Source organism: Neodiprion lecontei, chromosome 6 (assembly GCF_021901455.1).
Source record: "Neodiprion lecontei isolate iyNeoLeco1 chromosome 6, iyNeoLeco1.1, whole genome shotgun sequence".
NCBI lineage: Eukaryota > Metazoa > Arthropoda > Insecta > Hymenoptera > Diprionidae > Neodiprion > Neodiprion lecontei.
In genome coordinates this window covers 25240668-25264952 of record NC_060265.1, presented here as the reverse complement: position 1 = coordinate 25264952, position 24285 = coordinate 25240668, and the positions used below count along the sequence as shown (strand labels likewise).

The 24285-nt window shown below is 35.5% G+C and overlaps 3 protein-coding genes across 10 annotated transcripts; 1 reads left to right on the top strand and 2 right to left on the bottom strand.

Moving 5' to 3' along the window:
• Positions 1-44: 44 nt before the first annotated feature.
• On the bottom strand, positions 45-2231 carry LOC107218221 (probable 39S ribosomal protein L49, mitochondrial). Of its 2 annotated transcripts, none has more exons than XM_046743059.1 (3): positions 2073-2231; positions 628-817; positions 45-403 (listed from the first exon to the last, which is right to left on the bottom strand). In XM_046743059.1, exons 1-3 carry the CDS (start codon positions 2085-2087, stop codon positions 129-131), a joined length of 480 nt encoding a protein of 159 aa, XP_046599015.1. In that variant the 5' UTR covers positions 2088-2231; the 3' UTR covers positions 45-128. The 2 variants fall into 2 exon arrangements, with proteins under 2 accessions (XP_046599015.1, XP_015511521.1); XM_015656035.2 differs by lacking the exon at positions 2073-2231 and adding an exon at positions 1469-1600.
• On the top strand, positions 1597-15288 carry LOC107218222 (MATH and LRR domain-containing protein PFE0570w). Of its 5 annotated transcripts, none has more exons than XM_046743045.1 (8): positions 1848-1972; positions 3340-6709; positions 6998-8295; positions 8771-8846; positions 9417-9679; positions 9821-9976; positions 10324-10637; positions 10812-15288. In XM_046743045.1, exons 2-8 carry the CDS (start codon positions 3364-3366, stop codon positions 12415-12417), a joined length of 7059 nt encoding a protein of 2352 aa, XP_046599001.1. In that variant the 5' UTR covers positions 1848-1972; positions 3340-3363; the 3' UTR covers positions 12418-15288. The 5 variants fall into 5 exon arrangements, with proteins under 5 accessions (XP_046598999.1, XP_046599001.1, XP_046599000.1 ...); XM_046743042.1 differs by adding an exon at positions 2935-3082 and having other exon boundaries at positions 1870-1972; positions 3340-8295; XM_046743043.1 differs by lacking the exon at positions 1848-1972 and adding an exon at positions 1597-1698 and having other exon boundaries at positions 3340-8295.
• Positions 15289-17388: 2100 nt separating this feature from the next.
• Positions 17389-24272, bottom strand: LOC107218228 (4-coumarate--CoA ligase 1). Of its 3 annotated transcripts, none has more exons than XM_046743051.1 (7): positions 24138-24272; positions 22394-22570; positions 21754-22085; positions 21340-21486; positions 20960-21208; positions 20595-20872; positions 17389-20409 (listed from the first exon to the last, which is right to left on the bottom strand). In XM_046743051.1, the coding sequence occupies exons 3-7, from the start codon at positions 22077-22079 to the stop codon at positions 20084-20086; spliced, it is 1326 nt and encodes a 441-aa protein (XP_046599007.1). In that variant the 5' UTR covers positions 22080-22085; positions 22394-22570; positions 24138-24272; the 3' UTR covers positions 17389-20083. The 3 variants fall into 3 exon arrangements, with proteins under 3 accessions (XP_046599007.1, XP_015511532.2, XP_046599006.1); XM_015656046.2 differs by lacking the exon at positions 24138-24272 and adding an exon at positions 23767-24097; XM_046743050.1 differs by lacking the exon at positions 24138-24272 and adding an exon at positions 22987-23300.
• Between the last annotated feature and the right edge of the window lie 13 nt (positions 24273-24285).

Here is a 24285-nt window from a genome sequence, read left to right as displayed (position 1 = left end):
CACTACTAAAGCCATAAGTAGTTAAATCCAAAATAGGCATCATGTAATTATCAATAACAATAATAGTGTTTATTCAGCTGATTAAATATACAACAGGTTGTGTACATCTATTACCTAACTATTTAATTTTAAAGGCCTTTTGTAGTCAGCCATTCTTTAATGCGGATGACTTGGTCCCCTTTAAATTTTAATATGCCTGCAACTTCGTGAATTTGGGTACCAATTGATTTTCCAGTGGTTTCTTCCAAGTGTTTTTTCAGCTCAGCTTCGAGGAGCCATATATCTCCTTCAATTTTACGAAGGATTGTTATTCTGCGCATACCTCGAAACGATCGTTGAAGGTAAACTGGTTGTAAGTAGTTCCTGGTTCTGCTAACGAAATATGGTAGCTTCAGAGCATCCTCTGTGGAAAAATGAAGTTAACAAGACTGTATGATTTTTATTGTACAATATTGGCGAATTGCTTTAACAGTAGCATTTGAACAAATGTAGAAAATGAATTAGTATTTATGTATTTCAAGTTTATAAATTAATTCTTTCGAATTTGTTTCCCAGTAAACATGTCGTGAGTAGTAATTATATCATAAAATTGCAGAATTTAATTATGGAAATGTGATTTCTTCTGACCAGATTGAGGCGCCCAGCCTGATGGATACTGCTTGGCTGTAGATGTCGGAGCAGGCGGTACAGTTTTTGGCGTCAGGAGTCGTTCCACATATAGCCATTCTTGCGGATCTTTTGAAATTTCAAAATCTGTGTACTGAGACGGATCCCCTACCTGTGGAGAGCTTTTGAAAGAGCTATACCTTTCTTGAATCTGTAAAATGATTTAAGTAAAATTTTTCCGTACGTCATGAACAAAAGTACATCAAATTTCAATCGATGCTCATTAAAGAAAAATGAATCACTTAATTTTGTTTCTAGATATTTTAGATCGCAAAGGATCAATTAGTCTTTTTCCTTTCTTTAGTTACTTTTTGCTTATTAATATTATGACGTTTATACAAATCTATTTAAAAAGAGCAACGATGAAGGCAGGAGTACTGTTTGGAAACCAAATTAACTGAATACAAGGCGTACAGAATGGCAAAGAAAAAAAGACAGCGGTATTCAAAGTCTCAAAGTATCCTCAGACACAAGGACAAACCGTGTTGTGCTTTTTTAGAAATGAAAAAATATCGACATTTAGAAAGATCAGAAGCTGATTCATTGCCAATCAAAGATTATTTTGAGGTTATACTATATTGCTAAAAGCGTAAAGCACGGTTACTTATGATGGAAATATATATTAATATGATAATAATGAAAAAGTGATGAAAATTTCGTAAAATGACACAAGTAGTAGAAGATAAAGGTTCGTCGTCAGGCCCTTCCCACGAGCTACGTGGAAACGGAATTTTAGAATATTCAGAGGAACGATACCACGTCCCGAGAGTCAAAATCAAAGCACGAAAAGTTAGTCAAGTACCTTGCAATTGTTGTAAACTGTATTTTTCGTTAGATTGCTAGCCAAGGTCTTTGAAAAAATATGTGAAAAGCAGGGTCTTGCGAAAATTCTAAGGGCAGCCATTTTAACTTCGGTAAATAAGGGTCGGTGGCCGCCATTAATGTGTATGGGCGCGTCTCCTGTTCGTTCCTGAAATTCTACCGTAAATCGAAGCGTCGGGAGTGTTTTTTGTAAAATTGGCGGATCCGTTAGTAAGTTCCTATCGTGAATAAATTAGCACGGTATAACAACATATCGTGTAAGCGTCGTTATTAGCTTTAATATTGTTAAATAAAGCAGGCAAAGTTAGCGCAAATGTAGTATATGACTTAGGAGACTTAATCATCTTGTCGTCAGATGGTGTTAGCGTGAAAGCAGTAGGACAGCGTACAGACACCCTGAAACGGGATCGTGTTTTTCTCAGTGTAATATTTTCCATTTTGCCGAAAAAACGACGCACTTTCGGGACAATTTTTGGCCCCAGAGGTGAGTTATCGTTATCCTTATTCTATTGAGTACGAAAATTCCCACTCCGGTGGCTTCAAACTCTTGTAATAAGTCGTACAAGTATCAAGTCAGTGCCGACCTTTTGTTTATCCATGATAATTTTTTCGCAAACATTTCTTCCGAGATTTTCACAATTATCGTCAAGTCACTGTTCAATTTTCAATCTCAGAAGTTAATATGCCTTCCTCGCTTAGTTTTGAGACAAAAATTCACACCGTTCGAGCTGCCTAACCGGAGATATCGGTAAAAATATCATCGGCATTTCCCTGGCTGAGAAGAGGTTCACGATGTATCCGTGTAAATGCAAAGTTTGTCACGTAATTTTTCTGACGCCAGGGCCGCATCAATTAACCCCTGAACAATAATTTTCCCTTACTGTTTCGAATATTGCAGCGTAACAATGCAGGTTACTTGTAGAATTTTTGTACATTCAGATGTTTTATTGTTATAATTTTTATTCCCTGTTCGTAAAGTCTCCGTTCATTCCGCATTTTCGTAGTCTACCTTGTGCATGGCTGTAGAAAGTATCACATGGCAACTAGTCTCCATTCTATTAGCACGAATATGGCTCGTTTTTCCCCCCTCAACTTTTGTAAATGTCTTCAGTTTTTTTTTTTTTTTCTCCCATCTCGTATTCTATTTCAGACAATTATTTACGAAATATTGTTCGTTGAATTTTTCACTGTTTCAACGTTTCTTATATTTAGGATGAATTTATCAGTTCCCAATATCGTACATGTTATTGATCTCAAACTGAGTCTGGTAGACATGTAATGTTTGTTCAGATCAAAATATTTCAAATTTATTTTCTAGCAACTCTAGGTACTCATTATTTTTATAATTAGTTCTTTGGATGTAATAAACTTTTCAAATTCACACCAAATCACAATTATTTTGTGGGTTATAAAATAGCTGTATTGTTTTATTGCTGGTATGTGCAGATGTGAGTTAACGTTAACACCAGGGAGATCTGATTTAAAACATGTGCAAGTTTGATACGAAAATTCGAGATCTGTGGGTAAACTTCTTCGTGCTTAAAGAAATAATGTCTGGAGCTTCGCTTTCGCTCATGTACCTTTGTACTCGAAGGTAACTCAAGGCGACTGAGAATTCTAAACCAACTATTGTCCACTCTAAGCAACGGTAAAAAACATAATAGAAAAAAAATGAACAAACGGACCATAATACATAGCATAGAATTTTTTAAAGGGATGTATTCTTAGAAATATAAATCAATTATAAGACTAACTTAGAAAGCCTAGCTGACAAAGAGCCAGTGACATTAATTTCCCAGTTGTCAAGGCAAGCCTCTTTAGTATTAACATTGGATATGAACGGGATTTCAGGAGCCCAATGTGGGTGGAAGTGAGATGGCATCCAGGGAGAAGAGACCCCTAGCGCCTTCAAAGTCCAAACAGAAGGTGAATAATGATTGTACATCACCATCAGTCGAGCAGAAAAGTAAGAAAGGCAAAGCTCAAACAAACACGAGACAACAGCAAATTGCACAGGATATTTTAGAGGCTGTAGCTACTGATAGTCAACTCCCTGTGAAAATAAACGCAAACTTGCCGCGTAAGAAAGCTATAAAAAATTTACGGCACAAGTCAAAACTTCAAGCCACGAAAAGCAACCTTATCAAGGTTAAAATCACTAAAAAAGTACCGATCAGAGCTTTAAGAAAAACTAACGTGGAGACGATCAGGGCCGTCAAAGGTAGAAGAACGAAAAAAAATCTTACAGACGTGAAAAATCTTGAAAATAACACTGAAGATCCTGATAACGATAACGGTATCACTAAAACTGGTGCTAAGGGAAATAATAACAGTGTTAAATCTGTAAACACAACAGTCAGCACATTCAGAAATAGTCTGAAGTCAAAAAAAATTAAAAACCCTATCAAAAGCACAGAAGTCGATAATAGTATCATTGAAGTCACAGGAAAGGAGACTGACAGTACTAACTCGGGTGCAATAAGCTCAAGAAATAGTCCGAAGACTGGGAGAAAAATTAAAATCACTTGTAAGAAACTTCAAGATCTTGAAGCAGAGCAGACGGAAGATAGTACAAGTTTGGAAAGTGAAAATAAATATAATAAAGTTTCCAAAGTAGGGCCTGTTAAGAGATCCAATAAGGAAAAAGACAATAGTACAAAGGCTGTTGAAGATACTGCAAGCTCTTCGAAAATGCTTAGACTCAAAAGAAATACCAGTAAAGAAAGAGATATCCAAAACAATACTAGGAGTCCTAGCATAATAGATACAAAAAGTAATAAAGCTATACTTGACAATAAAAATTTGGTTGATCTTACAATTGACGAGGTTATTTCCACAACTGTTGTCAGATCAGTCGTAGAAGAAACACAAGGATTGGCAAAAAAGACAAAGAAAGGGAGAAAAATATCAGAAAGGCCTGAAAGATTATTATACGAAAGTGAGATCAAGAAAGAGCCAGATATGGAGGAACTGAAAATCGCAGCAAATGAAAGTAGTAAAGAGTCTGACGCAGAGACACTGAAGTCGAGCCAAATTTTAAAAGATATGAGCCAAAATAGTTCAGACTGTGTGAAAAGTACATTACCAAGAACGAGATATAATCGCACATTGGCACAGAGAAGCCTTCGAAACGGTAAATTGCGTGGGTCTACTGAATTTGTTACGTCCCCAGAATTGGAGGGTAATAAACAATACAAATTGGAATCTGGAGATCAAATTGGATCTGATACTTGTCCCGGTGATTCATCGGGGGACATAACTGAAAGTGACCAATTTTTTTACGAGTCAAATTTAGATAGTGCACAAGGCATGATGGATTCAACTAAAGCTGAAATCCCGAAAAACAATGATGATGTCGAAAACAATGCAACTGGGATAGGGAACAATAATAATAACAACAATGGAGAGCGAGGAGAAAGAATGTCTGAAGTTGGACCAACATTGCGCTCTAAAACAAAAGCTAAGACTATAGATTCTACAGCTACAAGTTTGGATAGTAAATCAAGTAGTGACGCTAAAGCTGACGAAACAAAAGTCGTAGTGAACAATACCGGTACACACGACGAGTTGATAAAAAGTACCACTATAGAACAAACACGTAAAGAAAATACTCTGGTAAATATCTTGGATAAACCAAAGAGTCGCCGGAGTAGTTTGAATATCGAAATGAAGAAAACAGTTGGATCGCACATTGATCAAATGATAGAAAATATAAAATTAAATATTGCAAAATCAATTGAAAGTAAAATTTTTGGTCCTGAAAAAAGTCTCGTTTTGAGTAAGAATTTTGAAATGTCAAAGACTGAAGAGATCGTTGCACCCTTGAGCACCGAATTGCAGAAAAAGAACTTAGAGGAGAATGATGAAGACGTAAATGCTCCAAATGTTTCCAAGAGCGAAATTAAATCTGAAAATTCAGAAAATTCGGTACCCAAAGTTGCAGATACCGCTAAAGAGATTGAGAAAATGGTAATGGGTGACATGGAAATTGCTGACACACAGTCACAGGAGAGACAGAAAAATTGCAGTGACAATGGCAATGTAGCTACCGCCAGTGGTTTAGTCGGAGTCTGTAAATTAGAAAATATCACGAATAGTGAAAATGCCTGTGAGGACTTTTCAGGGCAAAAGGATCTCCATAGTGGAAATTCTGGCTCTCATTTGGTATCTACTAAAAGTAATGAGATCTCTGGAAAGTCTACAGAGGTGCCCGTGGAAGGTGTTAATGAGGACCAATCATACAAAGGCGAAGATCAAGCGGCAGGAGTGGATATTATGAAAATGTTGACTAACACCAGAACATCTGATGTAAATAGTGAAAATTTATCGGCTACTACTAAACAATCAGTTGAATGTAGTAAGAGTCAGTCAAACGAAATTCAGTCTTTGCCAGAAATCAGTATGACTGTTGAGAAGCAAGGTAAAAGATCGTCTATGCTTTTCGAGAAGCCAGAAAGTGCTGATCAAATATCTGCACAAATTAAGAAAAATTTATCCATCGATGCTAGTAGTTCACAGGCGAGTAACAAAGATACTCCCCGCCACACATTGAATTATGAAATTTTTAAACAAGAATTGAAAGAAGTTCATAAAAATACAGAATCAAGTATCCTAGAAATTGAACCAGTAACAGAATTGAGGAATGCAAATTCTGCTTTGAAGTCATTTGGAACAGGAGCTCAATCATTGGGCATATCAAAGAATATTGAAACACCAGTAACAGGCCAAGATAATACTATGGAAAGTGTTTGTTTATCTACTACGATACAATCTGAAGAATCGGAAACATTGGAAAGTATTTCTAGGGAAGTGGAAAGATTAGTGGCTGAAAGCGAATCTGAAAATAAGAAGATTACCAGCTCATCACACCGACCGTCAAGTGAGACAGATAAAAAGAAGGCTGAGGATCATTTTACAATTAAAGATTCGGAAAATTGTAATAAGTCTTCTGACAATATTAATGACAGTGTGGATTCCGAATTGGAAACAAATAGGTTTTTAGAAGTGCTGGAGTCTTCTTTTACAGATTCCGATATTTTGACAATGATACCAGAAATCAGCGAGGTTCTAGCTTCTAAGGAAACATCCCGAACCGATGCTATCCCTTCACAAGAGATTTTAAACTCTGAGGAATCAGTCAATGATGCTGAACGGTGTGAAAATGACGAGGTTGCTGTTGAAAATCAAGATACAGTCTGTGATCATCCTTCGACGTCAAACGGTCAGGATAAAATACTGAATAGTCAAAATTTGTCTGTAGCATTAAAATTGTCACATGAAAATAGAGAAAAGTCATCAAATATACCATCTCAAGATATCTCTCAGTTTTCGCGTGTTAAAGAAACCGTGGAATCACAAAATTTAAATGTAGAACAAAAGTCAAACAGCGGAGAAAAGACGACAATTAGCCACGATGATTTGAAGCGACAGAAAAATCTTCTCAAGAACCCAGAAATTATAGAGCAATTCGATAGAAGCATTGAAAACGATCGATCTTCGACTGTTTCAGGTGAAACATCATCAGAAAAGCGAACGAACAGCCAAGAAAAAACGCCACATGAGTCGAATGAGACGTCACATGTCGATACGTCCAATGGTGAGGGCACTATGAAAAAAGATTCAAGACTTGACAACATCGATAAGCCAATCACTGCTGAAGAGCAATCATGCTTAATCGAGGAGAACAAACGTGTTTTAAGGGCGCGGGATAGACAAAAGAAGGTGGAATCAACTCGAAAATCCCAGGAGACTGTTCAGAATGCAAAAGTGTTTGAGCAATCTAAACCAATGGTCAGTATATTGGAACTTGTAAAAAATGCTGAAGATGTTGACAATGCAGAAATCGTAAAAGAACTAGGGATGCATAAAAATGATAGTTGTCAAGAATTAACATTAAACAAACAGAGTAATTCTGATGGTGTGACTGCTATCGGCGAGTTAGACAGATCAGAGTCCGATGAACCATACCCAGTTGAAAATGAAGCAGTGCAAGGGTCTCTTATTCGAACCCGGCGTGGTCGGGAGTTGAAAAAACGTAAAGATGAGCAGCAACAGAATCAGAATGTTCAGAAACCAAAACGAAGTAAACGAGAAAACAAGAAATCAGATCAGCAGAATAAAGAAGAAACTCTTTTGGATAATGAAGTCGCAAAAATAAATGAAAATACTCAGTCACTAACGGAAAAATATGAGAAATCTTATAAAGAGGGTGGAAATTTCAGAGGGTTTTCTGAAGGTAGCTATAAAAACATATTTAGCTCTGGTAAAGTTCGAAAAAATGATAATGATCGAAGTCATTCGGAGACTGATTTGGAGATGGTTAAACTGGAAATGGAAAATGTCGAACTCATCAAGAAAAGATCAGGAAATATTCCAGCACTACCAGACGTAATTGAAGGAAATTCATCCAGAAATTCAGAAGCAAATTCGGAAAATGACAAAAAGATTGTTGAAAACACGTCGAAGACACCCGAGACATTGCAGAAAGATTTGGATGAAAGTTCTACGTCCAGCGAATCATCGAGTAGTGTCGCAGCAACACCTAAGATATTAGAAACACCTGAAGATAAAGTGAAAAAAGAATCTATTTTACGACTACTTGGTTTGGAGTCACTGGAAAAGGCAGCAGAACGTTTGAGTCATCAGAAAGCTAAAAAGGAACAATACACAGGGACCTTAAAAACCGTTATTAGGGTACAGAAAGAAAAAGACAAGAAGCGATCACGATCCCCACTGAAAATGGTTTTAAAACAAGGCCGAAGCGATGGAGATGGAGACTCGCCAGAATTTTACACCATTCAAAAGGAGGTAAGAGGTTTTTCAATCCATCAATTTCTCAACACTTTTATTGGTTGGTTCAAGTCGAGTTATTTACTAAAGAATTCTTTTATTTTATACACCTGATCTATCACGTATGTAATCTGTATAGCCATAAATAATTTTGTTACAACGTGAATTAATTCCTGAACATGTAATCAATAGACTATAGTTATTAATACGAAATGGTTTACTTATTACATCTTGCGGGCAATTAACTGATTAGTACAACGTGATATTCCATTTTTTGTTGAATTTTTGGGGACAATTTTACAGGATAAATGTAATAAGTTGAGTTTATGCTAAATTTATAATTTAGATTCTGAAATTGGAACCAGTTTTAACACGGTAAATTTTTGGCAATTTATGTCATGATTCTATTTACTAGTAGAGCCCAATCATACCTGATATAGCTGAACAATGATTTTAAACTACGATTTAGATTGACAGAAAAAAACTTTTTCAGCTTGGAACCAGCGGCTTAGGCGACAGCAGCTCCGGTGCGAACCGCAAGTTCTCTACTAATCACAGACATTCTTGCGGTAATCTTGGTTGCGGGCATTTTCTAATAACTACATAATCACACCTCTTTCTCTTGTGCTTATGCAAATCTCACAAATTTACAAATCATTCATCATTTAATCAAAAGTTTAACACTGGAAAGGAATGCTGTATGCGCAGTAGATTGTGAAAAATGCTGTAACACACATTTCCTGTTTAAACTCGTTAAATATATATGAAGGTAATACTAAGAATGAATCGAAAAAGCTTTTAATAGTAAGGAAATTAGTACAGCAATCTTTTATCTAACATTTCTACTCAAATACGATCATTTAATTATATGAAGTTCAAAAAGATTGATTATATAACAAGCATGCATTTTGAATCATGTTATATTACATTTTCTGAGTACAAATTTAACATTAAATCAAACAAAAACACGAGAAGTAATTGCTTCAAACGTAAAAAATTGATCTCTTCTCATTCAATTACCAATCATCTTCAAATTAAAATTTCATCGTTATTGACTGCAAAGAAATATTCTCAACACATTAGGTTTTATTACGAAGAGTATGTGCTTTATTTTGTAATTGATGTTTCGGTAATTTTAGATGAAGATCCAGAAGAACCACCTTCAAAAGATCGGCAATCACTTGTCATCCCAGAGAAATCATCATCGTTTTCAATACATCCAGGTCGTTTGTGCGCAGATGTGTGTTGCTACTGTTTTGGAAAGTTTGGTTTATTAGATACACCTATGCACTTGGCACAAATGAAATCTGATGAGCGACGCAAAAAGATATTGAATATTGACAGGTATCTTACGAAAGATTCCTGTCTTTGCGATGCTTGCTATCGTCATGTAGATCGAAAGGTAACAATAATTTCCGCATGTGGATATTAATGATTAACTATAACATGAGAACCTTTTAACTTTTTGTTTTACAAGTGGGTAAGATACTATATTGACATGGTAAACATCATATTACAAGTTCGTTTTTTTCAATAAATCAAGGCAAATACCAGCCCTACAAACATGCAAGCCAAACCTGAAAGACAACATCGGCAATTGATGGTGTCCAAGTGTTCCGCAAGAGAGTGCAGGGAACCAGCTAGGCATCATGTCAAGCGACGCTGGCTGCTTAAAATCAAAGCTGGGCTCCAAAACGAGGCAAACATTATTAATATTATGAACTGTTTTAATTAGTTCTTCACCATATTAGTGGCTACTCTTAGTCAATCAGTACATTTATTAAATATTCAGTTAGCCGCCTTTGCCAACTCAGTGGAACTTCTCTAGTATTCACTTGGTAAAAATGTTATTTTCCAAAAAAAGTGGCTTCTAAGCCTTTAAATAATTAAACTGTGATATAATTGAAATCTTAATTTGATGTATTTGTGTTCGATTCGTCATTCCGATAAAGCAATATTAGGCATTTCGCGTTCTTCTAAGTTTATACTTGGTTTTATTTTTCAACTATAGAGGCTCTGTGTAATGTATATTCTGTGTTAATATAGGTGGATATAGATTGGGAGTCAAGTCAGCATACGTCAATGTCCTTTTGCGTGAATCACTATTCAAAGATTGAAAGGTTCCTAACATGTGCACTTTGCAAGCGTCGTCTTGCCAGAAACCATACTCATCAACTGGTTGCTGCTGAAACCGATGAGTTGAATGAGCGCCTCAGACATCAAGGAATACCAGTGCCACTTTCAACTGGTACCTTTGTTTGTAAACTCTGTAGGTATTTTACTCAGCTACAGCTCAAGTACAAAGACATTGAGAACATGAACGCGAACCACAAATCGTTCTTTAAGAGTTACAGAAAGCGGTGAGTAATTTTTTAATCATTTCCAATTTACGCTTACAAGAACCTTTTTTTATCGTAGAAATATCTAGAGTCAGGAAAGTGAGAGATTTTGATTTGGTCTGCTTGATAAATTTATGTGTTATATTGTAACTGTTAGTAATCCGTTGATACAAATTTTATTTTTATAACTTACAGGATTTTGCATTACCACGATATTGAAGTACTCGAAAACGAAGAAGAAGATTTGTCTTCCCAAGGTCAACCTACCAAAGACAAAGATAAACGAAAAAAGTCAAAATGTGGACAAGGTAAGGGTGGTAGCTCTAAGTCCCTTGACAGCACCCACAATTCCGCATCGGAAAAGTCGACTCCAGAGCCAAACAAAAATGAAGGAATGAATTTTGAGACAAGTAACCATGCTTTTGGCAACCAAAATTCAACAAATGAGAAAAACCGTGATCAAGATAGTACCGCCTGTCATGACATCCAAATTTTGAATGTCGAAGATTCAATAGAAAATTTGAAGAAACGGAAATCGCATGATATGCAGACTTACAGTAACAGCCCCACGGTTTCTTCTGGCGATGCTAACGATCTTGTTGAAATATTGGCTATGGATAAGGAAGTAACCTTAACAAGACTACCGAAAAGAGCTAGAACAAACAGTGATATTACTCCTGTTGTTCAAAGACTTGGGGCTAATCCCTCCATCAGTGTACGCACGCTTTTCCCTGGCGAGGAGGAAATGAATTTGCATGCAAATGTTGAGTTTAACAGTGTGCGTGAGGTCACGCCGCAGGGATGGGAAAAGTGCGCAACAATGATACAGTATGATAGAGATACTAAACTGCTATGGCAAGAACTACAAAGGCCGTACGGGAACCAGAGCTCGTTTCTCAGACATTTAATACTTTTGGAGAAGTATTACAGATCTGGAGACCTAGTATTAGCCCCAAATGCATCTAGAAACGCCATCAACTATTCTACTTCAGTACAGAACCGGCTGATATCTTATGAGGGACCAGAGAAAGTTGACGAACCTATCATGGAACCGATTTCATCGGAGTTCGCTAGTCCGCGGAGATTGAGCGGTGGTTTCGTGATGGAGAGAGATAGACTTTCCATGCCAAGTACCAGTTCTTTTCTGACAAATACATCAATGAACTCGAATGTGGCTAACTCATTTTCTAATTCAACGAAGACAAGTCCACCGCGGATATTGAAGTTTAATTCGGGTGTATCAATTATAAAAAAACCCCCACCAAATCTGCATCGTTTGAATTTACCCTCGACTAGTACGAGTAATGCAAATAGCTCAAAGCGTAAAGACAACCGAATGCCAGTCATGTCAGGTGGTAAAGTATTCCAGTTGAGTGAACCAGAATTTAAAAAATTACAGCAGTTGAAGAGACAAAAGCAAATGCTTAATGAAAAACAAATGTCGAATATTAACTTGACAGGCAATAGTGGTGGCGCTGTTTCTCCATCAAGCCTGCCTAGTAGACCACCAACACAATATCAAAAGGCACAAATAGCCGCGCAAACACAATTTCAAAAACATTTGCGAATGCAGCAAGAAATGCTAAACAGACAGAGCAGAAGTGATTTTGAACCATTAATATGTGATGTTCGATCATTGACGAACGAGAATAACCCAACACAGAACCTGTTGAGTAACTTGAATTTACCAAAATCAATTCAAGTCACTACAAAACCCCCGAATCCGATTCCAATAATGCCAAAAATTCCGAAATCTCTAACCGTGATACCCCAAACAATTACTAGACCTACGGATAAATGAAAGAATAATATAAACTTTTTAGTGATTTGCACCTTCTATTGGACCACGTTATGCATCAAGAACCATATCATGACAATTTTACGTTGTAGTGAAAAAAAAGAAACATGAGGATTTTTCTTGTTACATTATACAATACTACAAAAAATACTAGGCAAGTTTTATTTTCTTGCGGTCATTGAATTGTTTTTTATACACACACATACACACACATTATTTATTAGTAAGAGTATTGAACATTTTCTTTATCGACGTATACAATCATTGTGTCTTTAATATGTTTCATCATTATATATTAAAGCGCGGGTATTGCGGTTTTTAATTGTACATTTTTTTTTTTTTAAGTACAGTTTTCCTCGTATGATGAGAATTAGTCTAACAGGGCGCTTCTCTATTTTCACCAAGTTCTGATCAATGCCTAACTTCTGACGATGCATAACAGGGACTGATTAGGCATGTTTCGAATTCGGATTAGGATTTTGAAATCTCAGAATTACCAATGATTAAAATACCTTGATTTCGGATACTGAAAACAGACTATAGTTTTTTTTGCTCTTATGTTGAGTTGTTGATTTCTGCGAAATCAAATATTTGTAGAACCTATCCAATGTACAGATAGGCATTGCTATCCTAATTATAATATTCTCGCATTTTAAAAATATTTCAAGAGCAGAGAATGTGTGCAATTAATTTTTTCATCTTTAATTGCAATATGTGGAAAATCTAATGTATTTGCGAAAGAAACATTAATTAAATATTCTAAAAGTGAATTTTAACATTTGAAATCAATCAAAATCTTGAGTGGTTGTATAGGTGGAGAGACGATACTAAAAAAAATAAGAATAATCTGATAACTTATCCTAACATAACAGCAGACCTAACACCACTGAATATATCAATGTTCACTAAGAAAAGTGCCTAAACAATGTGAGAACATATTAGTTGTTATTGACCTAGTACGCTAAAAACTGACTTATAATGGTAGATAAATATTAGTTATTACCTAAACAGAACCATATCAGTGCTACCTAAATAATTTTTTTTACACATATAATTTAGGCTGCGGATGTAGAAAAGGAGTGTTGGATGTCATTGAGATGATTGCATTACTGATTGAGTTGCAGTACGTTCGCCATGCGACTTATTCATTGTTATACTGTAACATAATTTTATCTTTTTTATCAATCGTAGATTCAGCGTTGCATCTGCTGATGACTATCTAAAAGGTGCACGAAATGGTTGAACATGCCCCATGATTTCTGTAACAGTACTGCTGAAACAGAAATTCACTCTGGTGGATCCTTGACATCTAGCACTCATTATGTATTATCTATACTTTTAGATTTAGAAGAATGATGATTAGCCTTTTACCTTTTAATTATTATACACATAAAAAATGAATGCATCTCCAGCAAGGAGCATAATAGTAATCTGTAATTATAAACGAAATTAAGTCTAAATAGTTAATTGAATTCTAGGACATGCGTTGAGCTTATTTATTACAACATAATTATAATGTACATAATTAATAAATAATAACAATCATAATTCGCATAAGATTCCTTAGTTTTATTAAAAGTGGTAAACTACAATGAGTACAGTCTTTGAAACCCATGCTGCACGGCAATAAATAGCATATGCCACCATTCAGAAGCGATTTTTCACGTTCTTTTTGTATAAAAATTAAAAGTGTTCTTGGCACTGTAAGTACCATATATTAATAGACTTGTTTTCCGTGCAGTTACCTTGGACGTCATTTCTTGAGATTTTTTCTTTACGGTTCACTGTTACTATCATTAATCCTCGAAAACTGTAGTCGAATAATGAAATGTATCTGTGCATGGGCACCAAAGCCTGTCTACTGAGTGATAGCTCAACTGTACAATAAAAGCTAAGTGCGTAAGGAGAGAGTGTCGGATCTCGTTGTGAACGGCAAGAGCTTTTTGTTTTTGCGTCATTAGGATTAGGTGCGTTTATACACTTGGAGTATGGTATAAAATTCACATGCACATTCTTTGTTGATGCATAATGATGTAAATATTGTTACGAAACAATACTGCTTTGTGTCACAAGATACGAACTTTAATTTATTATATTTATAACATGTTTCTAATATGTAAAATCATCTTACAGATATTACAGTCATTTTCTTTCCTGCATTGACGAGAAATGCTAACAATTTGTACACGCATTGGTATGACAAGCTTCTTTTTTTATTCTTCTCTTTACTACAGATACTTATGCTTGAGACATTGTTAAAAGTTATTTGCAATAATAAACATTTATGCTAGTGGTGAAATTGAACAAATGGCTGTGTAATATTTTTTAATCTACTTTATATTCGATGTAAAATGTAAAGTTCGAATCGTTTGACCAAAATGCCAAAATATGTTTGCTATATCTGTACGTGGATGATTTGAAGCATTAGTAATTAAGTATCTATATGCTTTACAATGTTGATATGTTTTGACATTATTATTAATGGCACTGTTTCAAATCAAATTGGAAAATTCATGAAAAATATCGAACCCTTGTAATTGATTGAAATGTAACTTGGTGTATGGTATATTAGTTTAGAAAAAGATCAAGTTCTTCAAGTTTTATCTGTTATCCGACACTCTGCATCCTAGTTTCTTGTGAATTAGAAAATGAGAAGTAAATTGAGAAAAGGTTTGAAGAACCGTTACACTAAAATGTTGCAGCAATTACCTGCGTGAAAGCTACTAATTATTATGTAACAAAGTGTAATACAATGCAAATTATATAGATACATTATACATATAAATTCTCTATTTTACTAAGGATATTTTTGATATATATGAACATGTATATATATATATCGAATTCAAATTAATTATTTCAAACGCTCGATAATCAGTTATTGTTGTTAAAGGACATTCATGTCTCAGATTATAGGGAAAGAGAGCACTTGATACCAGTGTTAACAACCGAATATAATTCTTCACCTATCGCACGGCAAAACTTCACCGTAAATATATGCGAATGATATTCTGCATAAAGTTGTCAACTATGAATAATAAGTCTTTCGTGTTATTGCAAATTACTAAAATTACTTTCAACGTTCGTGTGTATATGAAGTTTTTATTTAAAGACCTTTGTGAATTGTGACTACCCATCGATGTTAATTAGTTACAATTTTATTCTGTTGTAGATTTCACTTGGTACCGGGCACTCTTCCCTGTGTTACACACTTAGATCGTATGATAGATGTACGAGCTAAGCTTAAGTTTTAAGAATTCTATTTTTCTGGTGGCAGAGGGTATATCTATTGTAAAATGACTGAGGAAAATGATATGACGACGTTGAATGGGCGTTGTAAAGAGTGATATAGGACACTTTTTAAGCGCTTTATCCAATTTTGAGGGTAACATCTATTTAAGAAAGGGTGGAATTATGTATAAACCTTAGAAATCTTTGCATATTATTCCCAGTAATGGAAAGTTATTCAGCTATATATCCATTCTCTAATATCATTTGAAGCAGGATTGAATTCTTGGGCAGAATAACAGCGTTAACATACAACTCCTATTTGTGAGGTATCAGTATTCGCCCCTTAAAATATAGTTGTTCCAATACCTGCACAGATAACTTAAAATTTATGATTTTTCATTGATACTAGCAGATTAAGTTTTTACCAAAATCTTCTGAGAGTTTGCATCAAATCGAAATTGAAAAACTGATATGCCCTTGTCAGTATCGTAGAAATGATACTGGCTGTACCGGCGAATATAATATATTCGTTGCAACGACGCTGTCATTCTGCTTGAACGTTAAATTCTCCTTATTTCGTGTTATTAGTCATTGACTATTTTGCTAATAGCGCTATTGAAATCTTATTCCTGGTCTATTATGGTTGAAAAAAATCATCAAAGTGTTTCACTATATCACAAATGACAGGAATGAAACCAATATGATGCCTTTCAGTGAACCATGGGCGATCTTTTTTGTACCTTTTTTGTAAATTTTTTTGTCAAGTTACGTACATGTACTAATAGATTTCAAAGTCTAAATCTTGAAAACGACGAAGTATTTTTCGAATTGTTAGTGCAGAAACTATCTCTAAGATTATAGTATTTGACGTGTGATAACTCTGGAAAATTTCACACTCTGCTTAAATTGATAAATGAAATGTTTTCAAGTTGTTTGTCGGGTAATTTTTAAAACTGGCACTTTGAGCTGTCTGTAGCTACCAAGAAGTACTTCGCGCAACACATAATTATGCAAATAGTAACTGGACTATGTTCTCACAATCACTTACATTTGAAAAATGCTAACAATTAATCCAGCAAAATTAATCCGCATCCGTATTCGGGTATATCCGAGTATCCATGTGGTAGAGTCACGCGAAAAAAAATAATAAATCGCCCATGGCTCACTTTTATATGTCCTAATTTTAGATAATTCGTTGATTTTCACGGAATCATTTTACTCGCTTTTGTTGTCTTCCACCAAAGTGTCTTGTATCGCTCGATGGCACTGCAGCATGTATCATAAATAAATACGCATATTTATAATAACTAGATTTGCGCGCAAATTTGTACAGTTTCAAGATATTTTGATAGCAATAAATGCATCGTTGCGACTCGGAGAGTAAGATTTACTCCTGAACTATTTAATCGCGGGACTCAATGTTTGGCTCAGGTTGTATATTTTGAAACGCAATGGGGATCAGGCATTTCACTGCCATGTTAGGAATTATTTCTCTAGCTTTCGTTAGAGAAATCAAACCGTACCAAGATGTAGTTTACGTCGCACATAATATTGTTTTAGAATACCTTGGTACCTGTGTCAGAAATTGCTAAAAAAAAATGTCCTAAATTTGATACCTAAACTGCCGAACAGAGTTGCAAGCCTGTTGCTACACATTAATATATATATATATATATTTGTTGTAATGAAATTAAAGAGATTGATTGTATGATTTCCGTTTTAGAAGCATTTTTTGTAAGTCAATCTAAAGAAAGTAAGTTGACGATGGCAAAGATAATGATCAGCCGATATTTTCAATAAAGTACTCAAATTTATCCAATATTACAGTAAATACCACTGGCAAGGATTTCACGTAATACAAACGGACTTGACTGACTGTAAGAATCGGCATATTTTCCCATTAATGACAGGATAAAAATACCGTGCAAAAGATTACTGTTTTTGTAAATAGGTGCTACCTATTTCATGTTCAGTTTGTCGCGATCGGCAATTTTGAATAATATAAAAAAAATGAATCGAAATTATGAATTTGTCTATGTATATTTTGTACTGCACGTGTTTACGACTCCCAAAAATTTTGAACTACGAATTTCAAAGAGCGATCCGATCACATCTCTATAATCCCGTAAACATATGGACTTGCAATTACATGTTAGACACCTACCCCGGAGATTTCAATCGGGATTTTGATTAGTAACCAACTGAAATTGCGATTGTATGGATATGTTGCAAGGTTTCAGACGTGATGTTTGATTTGTAATTAAAATTACATTTAAACGTTTGAAATGTTAATTCAAATAAATTAACGTCAGCGCACCTGAGTTTCGGTTATGAAATTATATTATTAAAATTAATATTAACATACGTTACAATTCTTATAACTAATTTTGTTTATTTAGTTGTATCATGTAATAGTTATTATTAGTTCCCTTTGTATATATTCGCAACATTCAATAAAAATACAAAAAAAAAAAAAATAAATACAGAAAACATCAACAATAAAACCTAATAACTATTATATCATCTATAGTTATACATAATTAAACATTAAGCATCAATTATAAACGATTTAAGTTTGAGTTACCACCATCACCACCTACTTACTTTCCATGACCAGTTTCGAACGTCTTAATGACCATGCAAAATGAGCGACGTGATTGTCAGGAAAGCTAAAAGACAACAGTTATTAGAGATGATTGATGGGCGAGAGAGAAAAAAGAGACCGACATGAAGCGCGGAAGCGAGGCAGAATAGTAACTTTGAGTTGTTTGAAAGTTTTGTTATTTCATGTTTTTAATTTCCAATTCGCTATTTCACCATCGTTTGTACGTACCTAGCAGAGAAGGCCTAGTTAGATGTTACCTTGTACTTTGCACTAGGTAATTACGTATAGCGGAACGTGTAAATCTATTTTGGTACGGACAGTTTCTGCGTAGCTTTTCTGAGCGAGTACCAAAGGTGCGAATTCTATGTGCGTTTACAGACCAGCTTATTAGTAATCCGTGTGATGTGAAGATACATTGTTGGAATCGAGAGTCCCTAAGCAGTAACAGAGATTACTCTCGAGTACGTGTTTCGAGCCAAAAATGGTAGATTCGTCATTTTTCGCATTCCCATTGACGGAAATTATCGTACTTAATTCATACACACAACTTTTTTCTTATTGAAATTTAGTGTAATCTATGAGCTCGGGGTACGAATTTGTACCCACGTGGAGGGTTTTTCCCGACACGCCACACCAAATAATAAGATAACCAAAGCAATTGAAGTATAATGTTACCTTCAATATAATCTTTACAACCAATCAATCGTAATAGTTCCAGGTCACTAGAATCATTCATACGCCTGTACAATGAAACGAGTGTGATTGGCTGGTCCGAACCTTTTCGAATTTTAAATCACTAATTAACGGTTGGCTCGAAAAATAGGAAGTATCTTGTTCGACACGCAACTGCTTGACAGTAGGCGGTTGTATTCCGAACGTAATTGTATACCAATATAATTATTGGCTTCGTGCAATTTGAAATTATAGCTCGTGGGTGAGCTATACTCTTAAACCTGTACAATACTCTGTACAATACCTTACAATTCGTTAGTAAGCAAGAGCATGTCGTCATACGTTTTATGTATTCTTCGAGTGGTTAAATAAATTTAGATACATAAAAAACAAACTCAGCAAATTCCCAGCAATGTACAATTTTAGACAAGATTACCGAATCAGACAACTTTTACTTTTCCACTCCTTTGGTGATATAAGAAAAGTATCGATCTTGGTCGAAAATCACTCTTTCTAATTTCAACGAATCTTTCCGTTTTCGAATTTCTAGAACCTGAAAACAGGTTTTTAAAGACATGTCGGTCTGTCTGCCTGTCCGACAAACTCTCGCGATGATCTCGAAACCGGCTGGATGAAAAAATCTGAAACTTACAAGATTTTACAATCACAAGATGAGCATGAAATATTGCCATCCCCCGTTTAATTCGAAATTCCGGTTCTAGCGGTAATGAATCGATTTGCAATACTTTACCGACAAACCTATACTTTTACCTCTTTATTACTTTTTCTAAAGGAACGGTTTTGTTTAATGGAGTTTATTTATTTATTGCAAAAGAAAATTATAATTTTATTATTCTTCATAAAAAAATATTTATATGTTTTTTATACTTTATCATTTTTTTTCTGCTGGTAAACCTATACTTTGTCTTTTTCGATGAAAAGTATCCTGAAGAAACGGTTTTTTTCGATTAGTTTCATCTTGCGTACAAAAGACACTCTTAAGTCTTAAAATTAAAATAAATTTAATTTTAAAGACGTAAATTTCTCACACTACAACTTCATATTATAAAATGTGCGAGAAACAGCTGTTTCTTATAAATCTTGGAAAAACACTTTGTCCGATCAATTTCATGAATTATCTTACAAGTTACATGTACCGGTTTACATGTCTTTAAGCTGCCGCCTAAGTATTTTACCGGCTGTGCTCTTCGGAATTACATCAATGAACTTGACTGAACCCAATTGTTTATAGCTAGGAACCCGTTCAGCAATGAATTTTTTAATTTTATCTCCATCAGATTTTACTCCGGGTTTACAAACTACGAAGGCTTTTGGCATCTCTCCATATTTCGGATGAGGTTCTCCGACTACAGCCGCGTCTAATATTTCATCATTAGTTCGCAGTAGCTCTTCCAGCTCAGCAGGTGCCACTTGAAAACCTTTGACTTTTATCAACTCCTTTATTCGATCTTTGATCATTACACGACCTACAACACGGAAAAGAAAATTCATTACTACGATTTCGTAGGTCATTTATATTGTGATAATATCACGGTTCACGCTGTATCAGCGGGGTATGTAAAAGGAAATGAGTTTTAAGAATCGTTCTGAAAAGACAAACAATAGACGGACGAAGTTGTTTTCCGTGTAATTTTTAATCATTTCGATTCACCCGTTTCATCGAAGCACGCTATGTCGCCAGTTTTGAGCCATTCTCCATCCAAAGTATTCGCGGTAGCCTCAGGATTCTTGTAATACCCTTTCATTACTTGGGGACCTTTGACGTACAGTTCTCCTGTTTCGTTAACTCCCATATTTTGTCCGGCTCTCGATTCTTCTAAATTAACAATTCGTAAGCTCGTATTGGAAATAACATATCCAACTGCATCCAAGTTGTCTATTCCATTGTCGGTACTCGTGACAACAGGAGAAGCTTCGGTAAGACCATACCTGAAGAAATTGAATTACTCGATGAGTTATTCGATCAAGTGCGTACTGTAAAATGTCGATTAATGGATAGTATGCAACCGAACTTACCCTTGTGATATCGGTATTTCACGTTTGACTTTCCTCAGTACTTTCTGTACACTCTCCGCACCAATGGGTGCAGCCCCTGACATGATGAATTTAAGAGTCTTCAAATGATTGTCGGTGACCAACTCGCTGCTTCCCAAAAACAGTATCATTGGAGGCGCCGCGTATAATATGGTCGATTTGAAGTCTTTCAGAGAGTTCAGAAAATTTTCTGCGTTGAATTTACGTACGAAAACGATTTTAGCTCCCACGCTGAATGAAAATCAATATCGTGAGCATAAACTGTACAACAGTTACCTGATTCTATGTAAAGAAACATTAGGAACTCGTCTCTTGGAATCACTGTTTTTATCACTATACTACATATCTGTGTATGTATGTACCTCAAGTAATTAAGTATTACCACAACTAATCCATAAATATGAAATGCTGGTAAAATCAGAGGAACCACTTCTTGATGAGTTTCGGTGGTTTCATGTGCAGGATATACTCCTTTAACTTGCAACTGCTCACAGTTCACAGTGACATTCCTGCGGATGGAACATGAAGTTGAAATTAAATGGATCACCAGTAGTTCACATAACGTTATTGACTTCGGGCAGTCTATTTCAAGTCTTTCGTGTTTGGAATTTTAAGTTACGGAAGTGTATGGTATTTGACTGAGTAACTGGACTTTATTAAAGGAATCACTCCCAGAGTGTATTCTAATTCACCCGGACATATTCGGTGCCCTATATTCTCGAGCATAGTTGCGTAAAAATTCGCCAATTACGGAGGTTTAAGTAAACTGTGAGTACCGGTGACTGATTTCCACGCCTTTCGGCAAACCCGTTGTTCCACTCGAGTATGGTAAGAATAAAACATCTTCATTGGTTTTTCCCGGAATTGCGGATTCACTGAATACTTCAACGGAGTCTGATATCAATTCACTGAATCTGATACATCCCTCCGGTAACGGGTGATTTGGTTCATCCACTATGATTGCAGGCAATTTAATATTTGAACACCCGGCAAGGCTCGCTTTAACAACTGGATATTGTTCCGAACTAGTAATTACACCAAAAGCTTCAGAAGCTTGTAACTGTCGACTGATTTCCTTTGCCGTGGATATCGGATTCATCATTGTGATCTAAAAAATGTGAAGACTGGAGATGTGTAATTGTTCGGTGCGACTGGTTTCATGAATTTACAAAAGTGCTGTAAAATACATGTAACTATGCACCTGGGAAGTTGTCATGATAAAACAACCAAACCTTATTAGGGCAAATATGCCACGAGTTCTCGTCAATTCGATATCTATATACTATATTCATATCTTTATTTTATCTCAAGACCAAATGTTATTGAACTATTTGTTATTGACTCATTTATTTTTGTTTCGCTGTATAAATATTTTGTTTACGTTTCTTTGGCATATGTTGGAATTGCCAAACTTACGCTAATTCCAGCTTCAGATGCTCCCAACACAATTATTGCGTATTCCACTACATTTGGCAAAACAACGGCGATGGTACTGTTAGGATAGAATTTGCATTTTCTCAGAGATGCTGCAAATTTTCCACTTAAGGTACGCAGTTCGGAATATGTATAGGATTTACCGGTTGTTGAGCAAACCTACCGAACAAACATTGAACAGCGATTATTATTTATTACGCCTGTGTTATACGATATCATTAACAAGCTTGTATCGATATACTTCGATTGAATTCCGTGGAAAAATAAGGCAATTCTCGTCAGCTGTAGAAATCTATCATTAACTGATACAAGCCAGTTATGAATTAGTTTCAGGAAATTGACAGTGAACTACTTGTGAAGATTGTTTTGTTTTCCACAATCGCTTCTATTCACCAAGCAAATTGTTAGATATGAGCTGCGATAGTTGAAATGTGGATATAACATGAACCTTATACTAAGTTCCAGATTATGCACCTATAGGTAGGTTTAAGTATCGGGTGATAACAAAGTCACTCTAAAGTTTCTACACCCATATAACCACTTAATGTATAATTATTTCTGTTCTCTATACGTACGTGTATTTTAATTGTCACGCGGAATTCGAAGTAGCTTTCGATTTCCGTCTTGTCAGATCGTTGACATTGCATTTACGATTCTATTGGTATTGATCAATACTACGCGGCAGGAAACGGTGAGCCTTGAACTCTAGGTGAATTAATAAATTGCAGAGAGAAAACACGGCGATAGACTTATTGCAATAGTACTTTGTGTACCGAGGATCAAAATTTATATCCAATATTACATATCGCGAATATAAGATTAACTTTTAGATGATAATGAATTGATTACGATGTTTGTTGGAAACCGGTGTTACCTACCCGACCGAGATAAATTTCAACGATTGAGCAAATCTACTTATCAAACAGTTAATTAAGAACATGTTTGTGATATAAATGAAAAATTATCAACGATTTGATATTAAGTATTAAGTATACGTAATAATATGTGATAACCTTATTTGTGTAATAATATTTTAACTCCACCGTTTTTGAGGTACGAAACTTTAAATTGAAAGTGAAACCACCTAATAGCTGGAAATTTTTTTTTTTTTTCATGCTTAGTAAGACTTTTAGAAAATTTAAAGTTTTTCTCGTGCTTTGTTGATGAACGGTAAGCAATAAAGTTGACAAAGCACAAGCGAGTTGGCTCCGCGGCGCTACTCGAGCAGTGCGTGGGGGTTTCAAACTTTACCGTTGCGATTGCTGGCTATATAATGCTCGACTCGATAAGTTTGTACATACGCTTATCACGGTTTGGAATGCGAGGCGTACCGCTAACTCACTCTTGATTCTTACCACTGCTGTTTTACTTGGCCATCGTTCCAAGTTCTTCCAAATATATTCATGTAAAAATTCTCGGGGAATGTTGACGTCTGGAAACGGACTGCTGACAACATTGTCTTGATCAATTCGCAAGTTGTTCCTCGTAGCGTACGGTGACTTCTGAATTTCAGAGTTTCCCTTAAAAGCGGTAGTAAATATTTTTCTACCGTAGTTTTTATTCACGGCAGAATATATACTTTGTCTGTCGGGAGAAAATTTCACCCGCGGTCGGATATTGTGACATCTCAGTCTCAATGCTGACCGGCTTAGTAAGTAACACCAATTTGACATCGTCAAGCACACTTTATAGAACTAGATTTATAAGCGTATATTACTACACTTACGTGCACCGAGTTACGTGCTATAAGCCGATGACACTCGGCGATGTTCGATCACGTACGAGGTAACGAATTAGAGTTAATCAAAGTCAAGTAAGACAAACCGCCGATGTAAAATGCCGATGATTGCAATTGAAAAGTATTGAGTATTGTG

Coding starts and splice junctions, on each gene's coding strand:
- LOC107218221 (XM_015656035.2), bottom strand. CDS start 1,570: ATGGCTGCCCTTAGAATTTTCGCAAGACCCTGCTTTTCACATATTTTT. Junction 818..1,468: donor CAGTTTACAACAATTGCAAG/GTACTTGACTAA, acceptor ATCATTTTACAG/ATTCAAGAAAGGTATAGCTC. Junction 404..627: donor AGGCTGGGCGCCTCAATCTG/GTCAGAAGAAAT, acceptor ATTTTTCCACAG/AGGATGCTCTGAAGCTACCA.
- LOC107218222 (XM_046743043.1), top strand. CDS start 3,364: ATGGCATCCAGGGAGAAGAGACCCCTAGCGCCTTCAAAGTCCAAACAG. Junction 9,977..10,323: donor AAGCTGGGCTCCAAAACGAG/GCAAACATTATT, acceptor GTGTTAATATAG/GTGGATATAGATTGGGAGTC. Junction 10,638..10,811: donor TTTAAGAGTTACAGAAAGCG/GTGAGTAATTTT, acceptor TATAACTTACAG/GATTTTGCATTACCACGATA.
- LOC107218228 (XM_015656046.2), bottom strand. CDS start 24,084: ATGTCAAATTGGTGTTACTTACTAAGCCGGTCAGCATTGAGACTGAGA. Junction 21,487..21,753: donor GGCGTGGAAATCAGTCACCG/GTACTCACAGTT, acceptor TTCCATCCGCAG/GAATGTCACTGTGAACTGTG. Junction 20,410..20,594: donor AGCGTGCTTCGATGAAACGG/GTGAATCGAAAT, acceptor TCCGTGTTGTAG/GTCGTGTAATGATCAAAGAT.